The sequence below is a fragment of the Toxorhynchites rutilus genome, chromosome 3, assembly GCF_029784135.1.
Source record: "Toxorhynchites rutilus septentrionalis strain SRP chromosome 3, ASM2978413v1, whole genome shotgun sequence".
In the NCBI taxonomy this organism is placed as follows: domain Eukaryota; kingdom Metazoa; phylum Arthropoda; class Insecta; order Diptera; family Culicidae; genus Toxorhynchites; species Toxorhynchites rutilus.
The window spans coordinates 144,979,326-144,993,654 of NC_073746.1; the positions used below are offsets into that span (position 1 = coordinate 144,979,326).

At 42.1% G+C, this 14,329-nt stretch overlaps 1 protein-coding gene across 1 annotated transcript; it reads right to left on the reverse strand.

The window, feature by feature from the left end:
- Positions 1-364: 364 nt before the first annotated feature.
- On the reverse strand, positions 365-14,115 carry LOC129775665 (exosome RNA helicase MTR4). Its single transcript, XM_055780656.1, has 4 exons — positions 13,834-14,115; positions 13,663-13,770; positions 12,551-13,610; positions 365-2,241 (listed from the first exon to the last, which is right to left on the reverse strand). The coding sequence occupies exons 1-4, from the start codon at positions 13,965-13,967 to the stop codon at positions 439-441; spliced, it is 3,105 nt and encodes a 1,034-aa protein (XP_055636631.1). The 5' UTR covers positions 13,968-14,115; the 3' UTR covers positions 365-438.
- Between the last annotated feature and the right edge of the window lie 214 nt (positions 14,116-14,329).

The window sequence follows — 14,329 nt, forward strand, 5'->3', positions numbered from 1 at the left end:
TGTTAAATTCTTACCGAAGTTTCCCGGTGCGGATACTCGTTTGTATTGCCGTCTCAAAGCCTCATGAGATTGAGGAATCTTAAGAGTCCCCGCAGATTGCCGATTTCTAGTCGGTCGATAGTTTGGTCGATTTCTTACTCAGCACATTACACCGATTCAGTTTGTCCCCAATTAGCAGTTGCTAGTTAGCAGCCCAACTCGACCAAACTATCGGCCGATAAAAAGTCTACAGTCTGCGCGGGTGCTTATAGTTACCAAGCAATCTCACTAATTACACTCTTTCCTACTCAAATATTATCGTGAAAATCACAGACGGGAACACAAAACATACTTTAAAGAAATTAAATACGCTGTTATATATGGTTACAATTTCATTTGCTTTTTATTTGAATTTTCTTTGAACAACTCGATCTATACCTATAGCACCCATTACCAGCATTATAGGTACAAAGATGCGGCAAACACGATATCCCTTTTCAGCACTCGTATCGCTTCGGAGAATTTGTTTTCCAAATCGGTATTTCCTATGGTTTTCGATGCCTGCACCATCTGGCGCAGCAACTCTTCCAATCGCCGCATACAGCGGATGATCGAGCCTTCGAAGATGTCCGTCATTTTGCAGAGCTGCAGGAAAGAAGCCCCCTTGCACCATGCCAGCACCACGTCCATCAAAAAAGGTTTGAACGATTCGACGTATCGTTCTTCGTCCAGCTCAACTTTACATTCGTTCGAAACTTTCGCTATTCGCCGAGCAAGATCCTGCATCTGACGGAGGGGTCCGGAAAGTTCCTCGGTAGCCGCAGGAATTTCAGTGCTCTTCTCGTCACAAACAAAGCAAGATAGCAGAGCGCAAGCTTGCGCGGTAGTCAGGTTTGTGAAAGTTCCATTAAATATCATTTCCGTTAGAAGAAGCTCATCGGCACAGCTAAGTTCGCAGGCTACTCGTCCCTTGAATTCGATTACATCTGCCGTAGTACAATATCCCAATCGACGAAGCACCCGCTTTCGATGCTTGAGTTCCTCCATATGCAGAAGATTCTTCGCCTCACGAAGAGCATTTTTCTCCTGCTTCAACTGACTTTCTATTTCAAGCTTCTCCATGTATTTTGTGTAAAGCTTATCCAGCTCGGCAGATTCGTGCAGAGGATGAGAGAACAATCGCTTCTCGAACTTGTCAATCATATCAACGATGATTTGGAAGTCTTTCTCTTTGATGTGCATGTCATTCACGGGGTTCAGCAAAGGAGGTCCTTGTGGAAATCGTTTCTTCACCTCGTTGATTGTCTTAAGAACCGATCGCCTGTTGTCGGCAGGACGTAAATCAGTCGGATGGTGCACACGAAGAGAACTTATTCGATGAACGAGGGTGTGCAATACTGGAACCACCTCAACCGAACCACGTTTGTTGGATGGACATGGTTTTGGAATGCCTTCCTTCTCGAAAGCATCATCCACGTGCAACAAAACATCGATTATAAGCTTCATCTCGGACTTCAGTGGATTGCTCTTTGCGTCACCTGTCTCTTTTTTAAAATTAACCACAATGCCCCACTCGAATTCCCCCTCATCCGACTGGATTTTTATCATTCGACCCGGTTGGAGGAAGGGGACTAAATAAGTTGGTTTCGTTATGTATCCTCGGAATTGTTTTCCTAGGGTATCCAGCTGTTCTCTGACGTGATGATAGGATACAATCGACTGTTCGTCTTTGATGTGAACATTCTCGAGCTCCTTCTGTCGCAGTTGTACTTTCTTGTAAATGTCCGGTATCGACGATTGGTTCTGGAACTGGAAGAAAGATCTCTCCAACATGTACTCCGGATTTATTTCCTCCACTCTCAGCAAATTCAGCACCATATTGTAAGTTAAGTGGAACGCAGAATTGATCGGATCCGGCTTCCCCTGCACTATCTCTTTGCCAATGGCTGGGGAAACTGCCTCATCAATCATCAGTATCACAATACCCTTGTCGTCTAATCCACGACGGCCAGCGCGTCCCGACATCTGAATGTACTCACCGGACGTAACCCAGCGGAAGTCCTTTCCGTCGAATTTTCGCGGTCCAGTGAACAAGACCGTGCGAGCAGGCATGTTCAGTCCCATGGCGAAAGTTTCCGTAGCGAACAGTGCTTTGATTAAACCCTCGCCGAAAAGAATTTCGATAGTTTCCTTCAGAATCGGAAGCAGTCCACCATGATGAATTCCTATTCCCCGCCGCAGGAGTGGCAGAACGTTTTCGACCTGAAAAAGAAAAAGGTGTTCAGTAAGAAACGTTCAGTGAAGAAACAGAAATTGTCTCATCAAAACCCATTGTATTTTGCTGAGTCAAATTCTTTTTCTTTACAATTTTAGCTTTAGAATACTGTTAATAACATGAAAGCAGCTTACTCGCGGACAATTACCGCGCAGTGAGTCGCCAAATCGCCAATTCTGAAATATACACTAGACTCCATCACAGAGAGATCAATTACAAATCTATATCTTAACGATAGGCTCCCCACTATGTGCCAGAAATTACTTCTTCATTATACAGCCATTCCATTCCAAACCGATATAGTGGTTCTCAGATTTTCGTCAAAATTGGTAACTTTGTTCTTCTTCGCAAAACATTAGACCTGTATTTTTTTATTTTTTTATTAGGGTGCCCATTTCCATTTTAGGGGGGTTCGAAAAATCAATTTTTTCACTTTTTCCCAAAAATAACTTTTTTTTTAAAATTCATTACTTTTGAACCACTGAATCGATTTAGATGGTCGACATATCAGATTTAAGCCAATGAGCTAGCCTAATGAACTTAAAAAATCATGTCTCAAAAACGAAAAAAAATAGCATCTCCGAAATCGAGATATGTTATGTAAAAACACGGCTTACATAGACAAGGCTAGTTCTTTAGCGAGTAAACATTTTTTTTGATGACGTCATCCAAATTGTCAGTGTAAACAGTCGCCAGTTGTATTTTGTTTTCCGACTTACGCGTAAATGTTCCTGAAATGAAAAATCGAAAATGGTTCAATGCGCTGTGAGCGGGTGTATAAATTATGAAAATGACATTATCGGGCCAAAAAAGAGATTCTTTCGCTTTCCGAAAAACCGAGAATTATGTTCTTTGTGGATAAATGTTTTATCAAATTATTCATGGTGTTAAATATAATCAACTATATTATCAACGCACAAACTTACAAAGCACGAAAAATAAAAAATAAGAACACATTGTTTACTTCAACGACTCAGATGACGTCACTAAAAAATGACTGATCCGGAGTAGCTAACCTTGTCTCTGTAAGCCGTGATGTAAAAAATCCTCAGCTTTCAAGAAAAATATTTAAAAATATAGCGCCCTCTAATCCAAAGCCATGAAAACAGGCTACAAAATATATTCAAGAAAATAAAATCCATTGCTTTTGCAATTTAAATACTTTTTCATAAAAGGCTAGCTTATTGGCTTCAATTCGATATGCCGATCATCTGAATCGGTTCAGTGGTTCGAAAGTTAAGGCTGATCTAGACGATGCCAGTCAGCGCTCTAGTTGAAGTATCCAGTGAACAGAGAACAGACACTCTGTTCAAGTTACTTGTACCAGTATCGAACAAGTAATTGGCCTCTAACTTGAACAGAGTGTCTGTTCTCTATTCACTGGATACTTCAACTAGCGCGCTGACTGGCATCGTCTAAATCAGCCTTTAGGATCTCCTTTGATCTTCCATCATTCCATCCAGCTTCAGTGCACGATTTACACCATTGTTCAACTTTGTGTTTACCAAATCGGCAAGCGTTGGCAATAGGGGTGTTCATTTTTCTTACAACACCTTTGAACTATTATTGGAACTTTTTTCATTTCCAAATTTTATACAATAAAAAAATTGAAATAAATATAATTTGCAACTCACCTAATATAGAAATACGGTATTTTTTACTAATTTTTATTTTTCAAATTATTATTTTCTGTTCATATCGAACAGTTGTCTACTTTTTCTATTTTATTAATAGGGCAGAGGGCATCGACGCCAAAGAATATATCTGATAATGAACCTCCTCCTGAAGAGCAGGAGGATGAAACAGAAGTTGAGGGGGAAAATTCTCCATACGAGATAGAAAGCTCTGAAAATAAGGAAACTGACGAAAAACAGGACTTTAAAAGAATACCCTGAGGGTTCCAAAGGCCCATTCATTGTATACTTTAGACGAAAATCCAAACCTCTTAACGTCATTCGTATCTCCAAAGAAATAACACAGAATTTTTCCGATGTTGCCCAGATTACTCGGATGGGGCCAGACAAATTACGTGTTGTCGTCTCCAGCAGGACCCGAGCGAATAAAATAACGCGCTGTGATCTCTTTGCGATTGAATATCGCGTTTACGTACCCTGTTTCGACATTGAAATAGACGGTGTTATACATGAAAAGGATTTGACCCGAAAAGAGATACTCGATGGTGTCGGTCTCTTCAAGAACTCCTCACTCAAAACTGTGAAGATTCTTGCATGCGATCGACTGAAATCTGTGTCACATAAAAATGACAAAAATGTTCTCAATCGCACAAGCTTTCGGCACTTCGTTTACCTGTTCGGTTGTTTGTACCCCAGATAATGAAATGCAAAAAATGTATGCAACTCGGTCACATGGCCGCCTATTGTTGCAATAAAAAACGTTGCGCAGATTGTGGAGAAAGCCTTATGAGAATCCTTGCGCGAAAGAGCGCAAGTTTCTTCATTGCGGCGGGACTCCTCATGATCTTATCCAATGCCCGGTGTACAAACAACAAGGGTAAAAAACCAAGCGTTCCTTAAAGGAACGTTCCAAGCGGACTTATGCAGAAATGCTTAAGGGTTCGGTTCCAACAACTCAGGACAATCCCTACTTCATTCTGCAGAACGACGAGCCTGTTGCTGACGCTCCCAATGCAGGAAGTTCCGGTACATCGCAGGGTGCTATCAGGAAAAGGAAAATTACTTCTTTTCCATCACTCCCCAGAAAGAAGACCGAAACTTCCCAAGTTGGAATGAAACCTCAAATCGCACGTGCTGAGAATAGACCTAAGCAAGTACCTCCTGGTTTACGCGGTTCTTCTATGCACCAGGGGTCCTCAGCACTTCCCGGAGCAGCATCCAACCCGTCTGTTCCATTTTCGCGGTCGGGGCAACAGCCACAATCTGGTTTGCTTGCGCTTCCTAACCAAGGTCCATAATATTATGCTTGCTTCCGATTGTGAGAACATTTTTGAAAGAAAAATGTGTTTTTTTAGCAGCGTTCATTTCCCTCGATGCCTGATTCAGTGCAAGAGGTCAAGGATTTGATCACTGTAATACAGTGGAATTGCTGAAGCATCATCCCTAAACTAGATCAATTTAAATTTTCAATTCATAGTTTTAACTGTGATGTATTTTCTCTCTGTGAAACATGGCTTTCCTCAGCCGACGAGCTGAATTTCCACGATTTCAACACGATTCGCCTCGATCGAAATGACTCGTTTGGTGGCGTATTATTGGGGACTAAAAAATGTCACTCCTTCTATAGTCACTCTCCCATCGATGACGAGCATTGAAATGGTCGCTTGCCAGACACAAATCAATGGCAAAGACGTCTACATTGCCTCGATATATATTCCTCCCCGAACGATGGTAGGCCGCCATCAGTTTTTTTTATATCATCGAGGCATTTCCGGAGCCGCGGCTAATCTTAGGTGACTTCAACCCCCATGAAACAGCATGGGGATCACTCTACGATGACAACCGTGCCCCTTTGATTTATGATCTGTGCGACAACTTCAAATTGACAGAACCTTCCTGCACGGGTAAGCATATCGCTTTGCTCTTCTTCGTTATCCATGGATTGCACGTGAAAGGTAATCCAAGATCCCCACGGTAGTGATCACCTATCAATGATTTTATCGATCGCCAATGAATCAGGTTCTCGTGAGTCAGTCGATATTGCGTATGACCTCACGAAAAATATTGACTGGAGAAAATTTGCAGAAATAATATCTGAAGCACTTGTTTCAATGCATGAACTTCCTCCACTCGAAGAGTATAATTTTATATCGAGTTTGATTTAGGAAAGCTCACCTCAAGCTCAAAAGAATCGTGTTCCTGCTACCACTTTCCGACGTCGTCCTCCATCACTTTGGTGGGACAAGGAGTGTTCAATAGTCTACCTTGAAACATCATCCGCTTTCAAAAAATTCAGGAAAACTGGATTAGTGGAATGGTTTCGAATGTACTAAGCTCTAAAAGCCAAGCTAGAAGGTTTGATTAAAGCAAAAAATTCGAGGGGTTGTATCCGAGACACGACCACTTAGGACGTAGGGCTAGGCAATCTTTCTTTTAACATTATTGGTTTATCATTTCGGATATTATTTGCGAACACGTCGAAAGTTCGTAAATAACTCTTTAGTAAAAAGTTCCGGGAACCCTGAAAAGGTTTAATAGCTTGCGTGGTTTCGTAGAATCATTTCGAGAAACAACGATTCTTTCTTGCTTTTTCTAGAACAAAACACTAATTGGTCATATGTCGCAATTTGTTTCTTTATATCAATGCACGCATTGCACTGAGTATTTAACGAGAGGCATCTTCCGTGCATCGCCATTCAACAAGCATCAAACACGCGTCTTACAAATGCACACAGTTGCAGCGATAAACTTCAAGTGAAATATTCGCAAGCGTTCACAACTCGAGGGGCAACATAAAACACAAAACGAGCAAAATAAGCGACCTTTGTTGTTTCGGGCACAGAAAGATTCTAAGAATACTGAGGAGATGGAATACTTATACGCTAGCGACATCTTACTTACTTCGCAAATATTCCTTTTATGCTATTCCCCTTCGTTGTTTCTATTATTCTTCTTCTTCTATTTACGGAGACTTTAACGATTCGTTCGTCTCCGACCGTATCTATTTTAGCGGCTGCATAAGTTGCTCGTTATAGACAGCTCTGTTCGGGAAAGCACACAAATGGACAGAACAAATGTATGGGAAAATGGGAATGCTTCCAATTTTCATCAATTTAAACCATATACAGAATATGGTATTGTAATGTATAGCATATCAAACAAATCTTAGGAAGTTTCCGATTCGATTGGTATGCAAATCGTTAAAATCCGTTCGCAGCAAAAATAGTTTTTAACGTTAACTTTATTTCATAGAAACGTGACCTGTCTTCTGATTTGGCACCCTTAATGTAAGACGTAGTCCTACGTCAAAAAGCGTGGATATTGGCGGAAAATCGTGAATGGTTTATCGAGGCCGCTATTAGCACTCCTTGGAATACGGCTAGGAGAATGCGTGGCTGGAACCATACAAACGAAAGTGAGGAATACTCTGACCGTTTTAAGGTTTGCCCCGGTTCTGCCCCTGCACAACACATCGTACGCGATATACCGCTCCAAAGCGATTATGAGAATTTTTCGATGGTAGAATTCTCAATTGCACTTCTCTCATGGAACAATTCAGCTCCGGGGTCGGACAAGATTAAATTCAACTTGTTGAAGAATCTTCCCGACTTGGCAAAACAGCGTTTGCTGAACTTGTTCAACAAGTTTCTGGAGCTGAATATTGTCCCGCATGACTGTAGAGTGATAGCCATACGAAAACCCAACAAGCCGGCTTGCGATCACAACTCGTATAGGCCGATTGCAATGTTATCCTGTATTCGTAAATTGTTAGAGAAAATGATTCTACTTCGTTTGGACAAGTGGGTCGAAGCGAACAATTTGCTGTGAAATACGCTGTTTGGCTTCCGCCGGGGTAAAGGGACAAATGATTGTCTCGCGCTGCTATCTTCTGAAATTCAAATTGCATTTGCTCGTAAAGAACAAATGGCTTCTATTTTCCTGGATATCAAAGGGGCATTTGATTCAGTTTCCATGGAAATTCTCTCAGAGAAGCTTCATAATCGTGGACTTTCACCAATTCTGAATAATTCAGAAAAGCACATGATTTTCCCTCATGGCAGCTCGAAATCTCCTCGTCTCCAAGGCTCCTGCCTAAGCCCCCTCTTGAACAGTGTTTACGTCAATGGTATGGATGATTGTCTAACTAGAGACTGCACGCTGAGACAACTTGCAGACGATGGAGTTATTTCCATCACGGGTATTAATCCCGTCGTTCTGCAAAAGTCGTTGCAAGATACCCTGAACAATCTGTTCACGTGGGCCCTCAAGCTGGGTATTGAATTGTCTATGGAGAACACTGCAATGGTCGTTTTTTCTAGGAAGCATGAACCCACCCAATTCCAGTTTCACCTATCCGGCAGAACGATCCAACACTCTATGTTTTTCAAATACCTGGGTGTATATTTTGGTTCTAAGTGTACCTGGGGGAGACACATTCCGTATTTGAAACAGAAATGCCAGCAAAGAATCAATTTTCTCCAAACAATAACCGGAACATGGTGGGGTGCCCATCCAGGAGACCTGATTCAGTTGTACAAAACAACGATATTATCAGTGTTAGAATATGGCAGTTTTTGCTTCCGATCAGCTTCCAGGGTTTAAATTCTCAAGCTGGAGAGGATACAATATCGTTGCTTGCGTATAGCCATGGGCATACGATGAGTCTCGAAGTCTTGGCAGGAGTACCCCCGCTTACTCTTCGGTTTACAGAATTATCCTACAAATTTCTCATCCGTTGCAAGATCATGAATCCATTGGTGATTGATAACTTCGAAAATCTACTCCAACTGACTCCTCAGTCAAGTTTTATGTCTTTATACCATGAGTACCTTACCCATGAAGTGCACCCTTCACCGGGCATCTCCAACCAAGTTTGCTTCCCATACTTTTGCAATTCCTCTGTAATTTTTTATCTGTCCATGCGACAAAAAATCCATGGAATCCAAGATCACCTACGATCCAATGTTATTCCGTCGATATTTACGAAAAAATATGGGAAAGTTAGATCTGATAAAATGTTCTTTACTGACGGTTCATACATAGACGGGTCAACTGGCTTCGGCATCTTCAATGAAAATTCCAGTGCCTCAAAGATCCTTGTTCCGTGTATGTCGCTGAACTGGGTGCGATATACTACGCACTAGAGATCATTTATACATTGCCCATCGACCCCTATTTTATTTTTTCTGACAGACTCAGCTCAGCAGAGGCAATCCGCTCAATGAAAGTTGATAAACGCTCATCTTATTTCCTAACAAGAATAAGACATCTATCGAGTGTTTTGGTCGAAAAATTATTCAAGATTACCTTAGCATGGGTTCCCTCTCATTGCTCGATTCCGGGAAATGAGAAAGCGGAATCGCTAGCTAAGGTGGGCGCTTCAGAAGGCACACTTTTTGAAAGGCAAATTGCTTATAACCAATTTTTCCACATTCCACATTCGCGGCAATACATACACATACTCTTTACAGATACACGGCCGAAGGTTGTGCAGCCCACTGATCATTCACCAAGAGCTGAGGATTGTACCGCTCATGGCAACTCTCCACGAGCTGATGATTCTGTTCATAAAATTAGGTCCTGATTCTCGAATACACTTCACGGTGGAAACGACAATAACGGCACGCCATTGAACTACGTTTTACGAGTTAGTGAAGTGTCGAAGATAGTGATGAGTTTTCAGGCAGAATGAGCAATTTTCAAATAAAAAATCATTAATGAAAATTATCTTCTTCGTATCAAACTGGTATTCAATGTGAGTGGAAAACTTTGTTTTCTTCATGTGGTATAATAATCCCATACAAAAATTTCATCTGAAGATAATTTGATATTATAATGATAAATTTAGTGGGAAACTAATCTCGCACCCTACCGTTAGAAATAATCACCTACACCGTACCGTTGTCATCGCGAATGCGTTTCATACCGTTTCCACCGTGAAGTGTATTCGTAGTGTATTCGAGAATCAGGGCCTTAGTTACAATCATCTGTTTTAAGTCAAATATGCGCCGTTTTGTTCGATGACTTGTTCCCAACGAGATGCCAACTTCATAATACCCCTGTTATAGAAGCTCGCTTCCTTATTGGCAAAAAACTCGGATAGCCAATTTTCACAGGCCTCTTTTGTGGCTAACTTCTGACTACCTAGCTCGTTCGCCATGGCCAAAAACAGGTGGTAGTCACTTGGTGCAAGGTCCGGACTATACGGCGGATGCAAAAGAACCTCACATCCGAGCTCCCGGAGCTTCTGGCGCGTCACCAAAGAAGTGTGTGGCCTGGCGTTGTCCTGATGGAAGACAATGCGGCCTCTGTTTATCAAAGATGGCCTCTTCTTCATGAGTGCTACCTTCTAGCGGTCCAGTTGTTGGCAGAACAGGTCCGAATTGAGCGTTTGGCCATAGGGAAGCAGCTCATAATAGATTATTCCTTGACAATCCCACCAAACACACAGCAGAACCTTCCTGGCCGTTAATGAGGGCTTGGTCACCGTCTGAGCCGCTTCAGCGGGCTTCGACCACGACCGTTTGCGCTTCACGTTGTCGTAAGTGACTCACTTTTCATCGCCAGTCACCATCCGCTTCAGAAACGGGTCGATTTTGTTGCGATTCAGCAGCGATTCACATGCGTCGATACGGTCAAAGATGTTTTTTTGCGTCATCGTGTGTGGCACCCATACATCGAGCTTCTTTGTGAATCCAAGCTTCTTCAAATGGTTAATAACGGTTTGATGACTTATCCCCAGCTCTTGGCCGATGCTACGGCTGCTACTATGCCGTTCATTCTCGGCTAATTCAGTGATTTTGTCGCAATTTTCGACGACAGGACTTCCGGAGCGTGGCGCATCTTCGACGACCTCTACACCAGAACGAAAACGTTGAAACCATCGTTGTGCGGTGGAAATGGAAACTGTATCGGGTCCATAAACTGCACAAATTTTATTGGCAGCTTGAGATGCATTTTTGCCTTTGTCATAGTAGTACTGTAAGATATGTCGGATTTTCTCTTTATTTTGCTCCATATTTGCGACACTATAACTCACGAACGACTTAACCAAACAAAACACTGTCAAGGACTATATTATAGCCCGCAAAAATACCTTTCCAACAAGCCATAGTATGACTCGATACAATGAATACAACTAGAACTACGCGCTTACAACGACACCTCGCGGAAATACCGCAGGACTTTTTTGACAGCCTAATATTACTAACATAGTAGGAAGGCAAACATTGTCGAAATATTGAACTCCCGGCCCTGTCAGGCTGACGCCATATGAGCCTTAATAAAAATATATACCTATTTTGGAAAAAAAAACATGAAAATCTTTAGCCACATCATATCGATCGATGACGCCATATTCCTCCAAATGCAACTGGATTCCTTTGCAGCTAGGTGCGAGATAATAGTAATAGGATTATACTGAATCTCAGTAAATGCTCAGTCGTGTCGTTTGCAAGGAAACGGAATCCGAACTTCTTCCATTACCGGCTGTCAAACTTTTTTCTACCTCACGTGAAGTGCGTTAACGACCTTGGTGTGCTTCTGGATACAAAACTTAAATACAAGGAATACATGATAAATATATTGTAAACAAGACATCGAGACATCATCTTTCATTCTTTCAACGACAAAATCATTCACAGACATTTACTGACTGAAAACTATTTACTATGGCCTCGTTCGCTCCATACTGAAGTATTTCTCTGCCGTCAGGAACCCGTACTTCCAGAACAGTGTGTACCGCATCGAAAACGTGCGACGACGGTTTATCCGCTCTGCGTTTACTGCCATGGCGAAATCCGTATAGTCTGCCCAGCTATGAAAGTCGCTGTCAGTTTATCAACTTAGACACTCTGGAAGTGCGTAGGAACACTGCCCGAGCCATGGTGATATCTCATGTTTTAAAGTCAAGAATCGACTGTCCTGCCATTCTCCAAAGGACCAATCTTCTGGCTCGTCCAAGGCAGCGTCGGAGTGCAGCACTTCACTGGTTTCTAACCCGCCGAACGAACTACGGTGCTTGCGGCGCTGTTACGAACCTGCTACGCATTTTCAACCGTGTAGTCTCTATGTTTGACTTTAACTTGTATTGTATTAAGCGTAAATTTATAATGTTTTTTAGACCTTGACTTTGAACAACTTACTGAGGCAATGCAAATTTAATGTAAGAATATTTATGTAAAGCTAATTCAGATACTAAGGCTACCATTGGAGCTTCGAGCCTGTTGGCGAATAAAAAAAAATATATAGTTTTCACTCGGTCGATGCTATGGACTTTGCTCAGTATTCACAATAGTGAAATAGAGCTAACAAGCAATATTCTTATCGACTCGATTTATATAAAAGGTGTCCTTTACAGACATGGAACGAGTGATAGTTTTTCCCAAAAATTTGAGCTTTGGTTGTGTCTGACTATGCTTTCTACGGAAGTTGATCATCGCAATTTTCTTCGTGAAGAACCTAATCCGCAACCGAATATAGCCCAAATAGAATAAAAAACTATTCAAAATACATATTTCGAAAGTACGTGGGTCTTACGCATTTTTTTAACCAACGCCAGTCACTATTTCCAATAAAACAATTGAAGGTGTCGCTTTCGTAATAGTTGTACAAATGGGGAGTATTCAAACATGAATCTGCAATCACCCGTGATTTTACTAACCTGCGGAAGCTGTCTATCCTCCTCGCTCAGCACATCCATCGCGTTGTTAAAAACTTCATCGACGAGCTTCTTTTCGGTCGTAGAATTAAAATCAAGTTTGGACATTTGCATCGCATAAACCTCGCAATCCTTTTTGCTGAAGGAGAATATAATAACCGGAGCAAAGTTTCTCTCCATGATCATTTTCACAATCTTGAAAATGTTTGTCTCGCCCGAATTGGTCGCCTTCAGTCCACCTTTCTTGCCCTTCTGGTCACCCTTGGCAGCATCACCGGCATTCTGCAGCACAGCCATAGCCGTGTTGAAGTTATCCTCTTTGAACGTCCCTTTCTCATCGACGACCAGATGGATTCCGTCTCCCCCGACAGGGAACAGATAATGTTGCAACGGAGTTGGTCGGTAGTCCGTGTAAACCACATGGCAGGGCTGTTTATGGATGTGACAAACCCATTCTGCGAATTGGCGGGCGTTCGGAATGGTGGCCGAGAGAAACACGTAGTGCACATTATCCGGTAATAAAATGAGTGTTTCCTCCCAAACCACTCCACGTTCCTTATCCCTCATGTAGTGGATTTCATCGAAAATCACCCACCCGACCTCACGCATAATCTCCGAGCCACGATAGAGCATGTTCCTTAGAATCTCGGTTGTCATAATCAGACAGGAAGCCGACGGGTTTATCGTGACATCACCCGTGACCAACCCAACATCTTTGAATTCCTCGTGAAACTCTCGGTACTTCTGATTGGATAACGCCTTGATCGGAGTCGTGTAGATGACTCGTTGTTTCTCAGCCAGCGATTTTGCAATGGCATACTCAGCGACTACCGTTTTGCCGGCAGAAGTGTGCGCGGACACAAGAACCGATTGTTGGTTTTCGATGCACAGGATCGCCTCCTTCTGGAAAGGATCCAGTACGAAAGGATATTCTTTTGATGGCTTACCAGTTGAAGGTACAAGGGGCATGTATTTTTGGTCGGGATAAACTGCTACCTCATGTGTGCATGCTTCGGGCGATTGAATCGTGTGCACCTTGATGCGAGATTCAATGTTGTCCAAACTAAAAGAGTGAAAATGTTACTAATTTCCGATTGCTGTATGAATTAACTTACTTGATATCATCCAGGAGCGACTCAATTTTGGTTCGCTTGTTCGGCTCATTCACTCCCATATCCTCGTCATCGCTGACCTCAATCTCTCGCTTCGTTCCACCAGGTTCTCTGCAATAATAGTTATTCTTGTTTCAATAGCCCTGACCAGTTAAAAGGCAACAAACAGCGTACTCTTTGCAAGTTTCTGATTCGGCAGAATTTTCTTCAGTGGATTTCCCATCGACTACTATTGGAACGTTTCCGCTATCGTCCTCTTCATTATCTCCTGCCTCGAACAGATCGAATAAATCGTCCACATTTGCCATTGTATTGAGGAATCTGCTTCTATATGTGCCACTGAACGATCTAACGAAATTGAAACAATTTATTCAAACTGAGCATGCGACTCTACGGCGGTGCACAACAATGTGGATTGGAGCAAGATGTTTACAAATGAAAGTTTACGCGAGCATTCAGCGTGACATTTGACAGGACTCGTTAAAACTACACATTCAAGCACACCATTGCATTTCCAGCGAAATATTCCTATGAGAAAAAGCAAGAACACAAACCTACACTGCAATAAAAGTATGCATGGTTATACAAACTGGAATTCGTAGGAAAAAGGTTTGTCAAAAATATTCCATTAGAAATAATCACCCTCATTCCGGTACACGATCGGCGATTG

Excerpts from the sequence above, each read along its gene's own strand:
- LOC129775665 (XM_055780656.1), bottom strand. The coding sequence starts at position 13,967 with ATGGCAAATGTGGACGATTTATTCGATCTGTTCGAGGCAGGAGATAAT. Across the intron at positions 13,771-13,833 it reads GAATCAGAAACTTGCAAAGA|AGAACCTGGTGGAACGAAGC; the intron begins GTACGCTGTTTG and ends CTATTATTGCAG. Across the intron at positions 2,242-12,550 it reads AGGATAGACAGCTTCCGCAG|GTCGAAAACGTTCTGCCACT; the intron begins GTTAGTAAAATC and ends TTTCTTTTTCAG.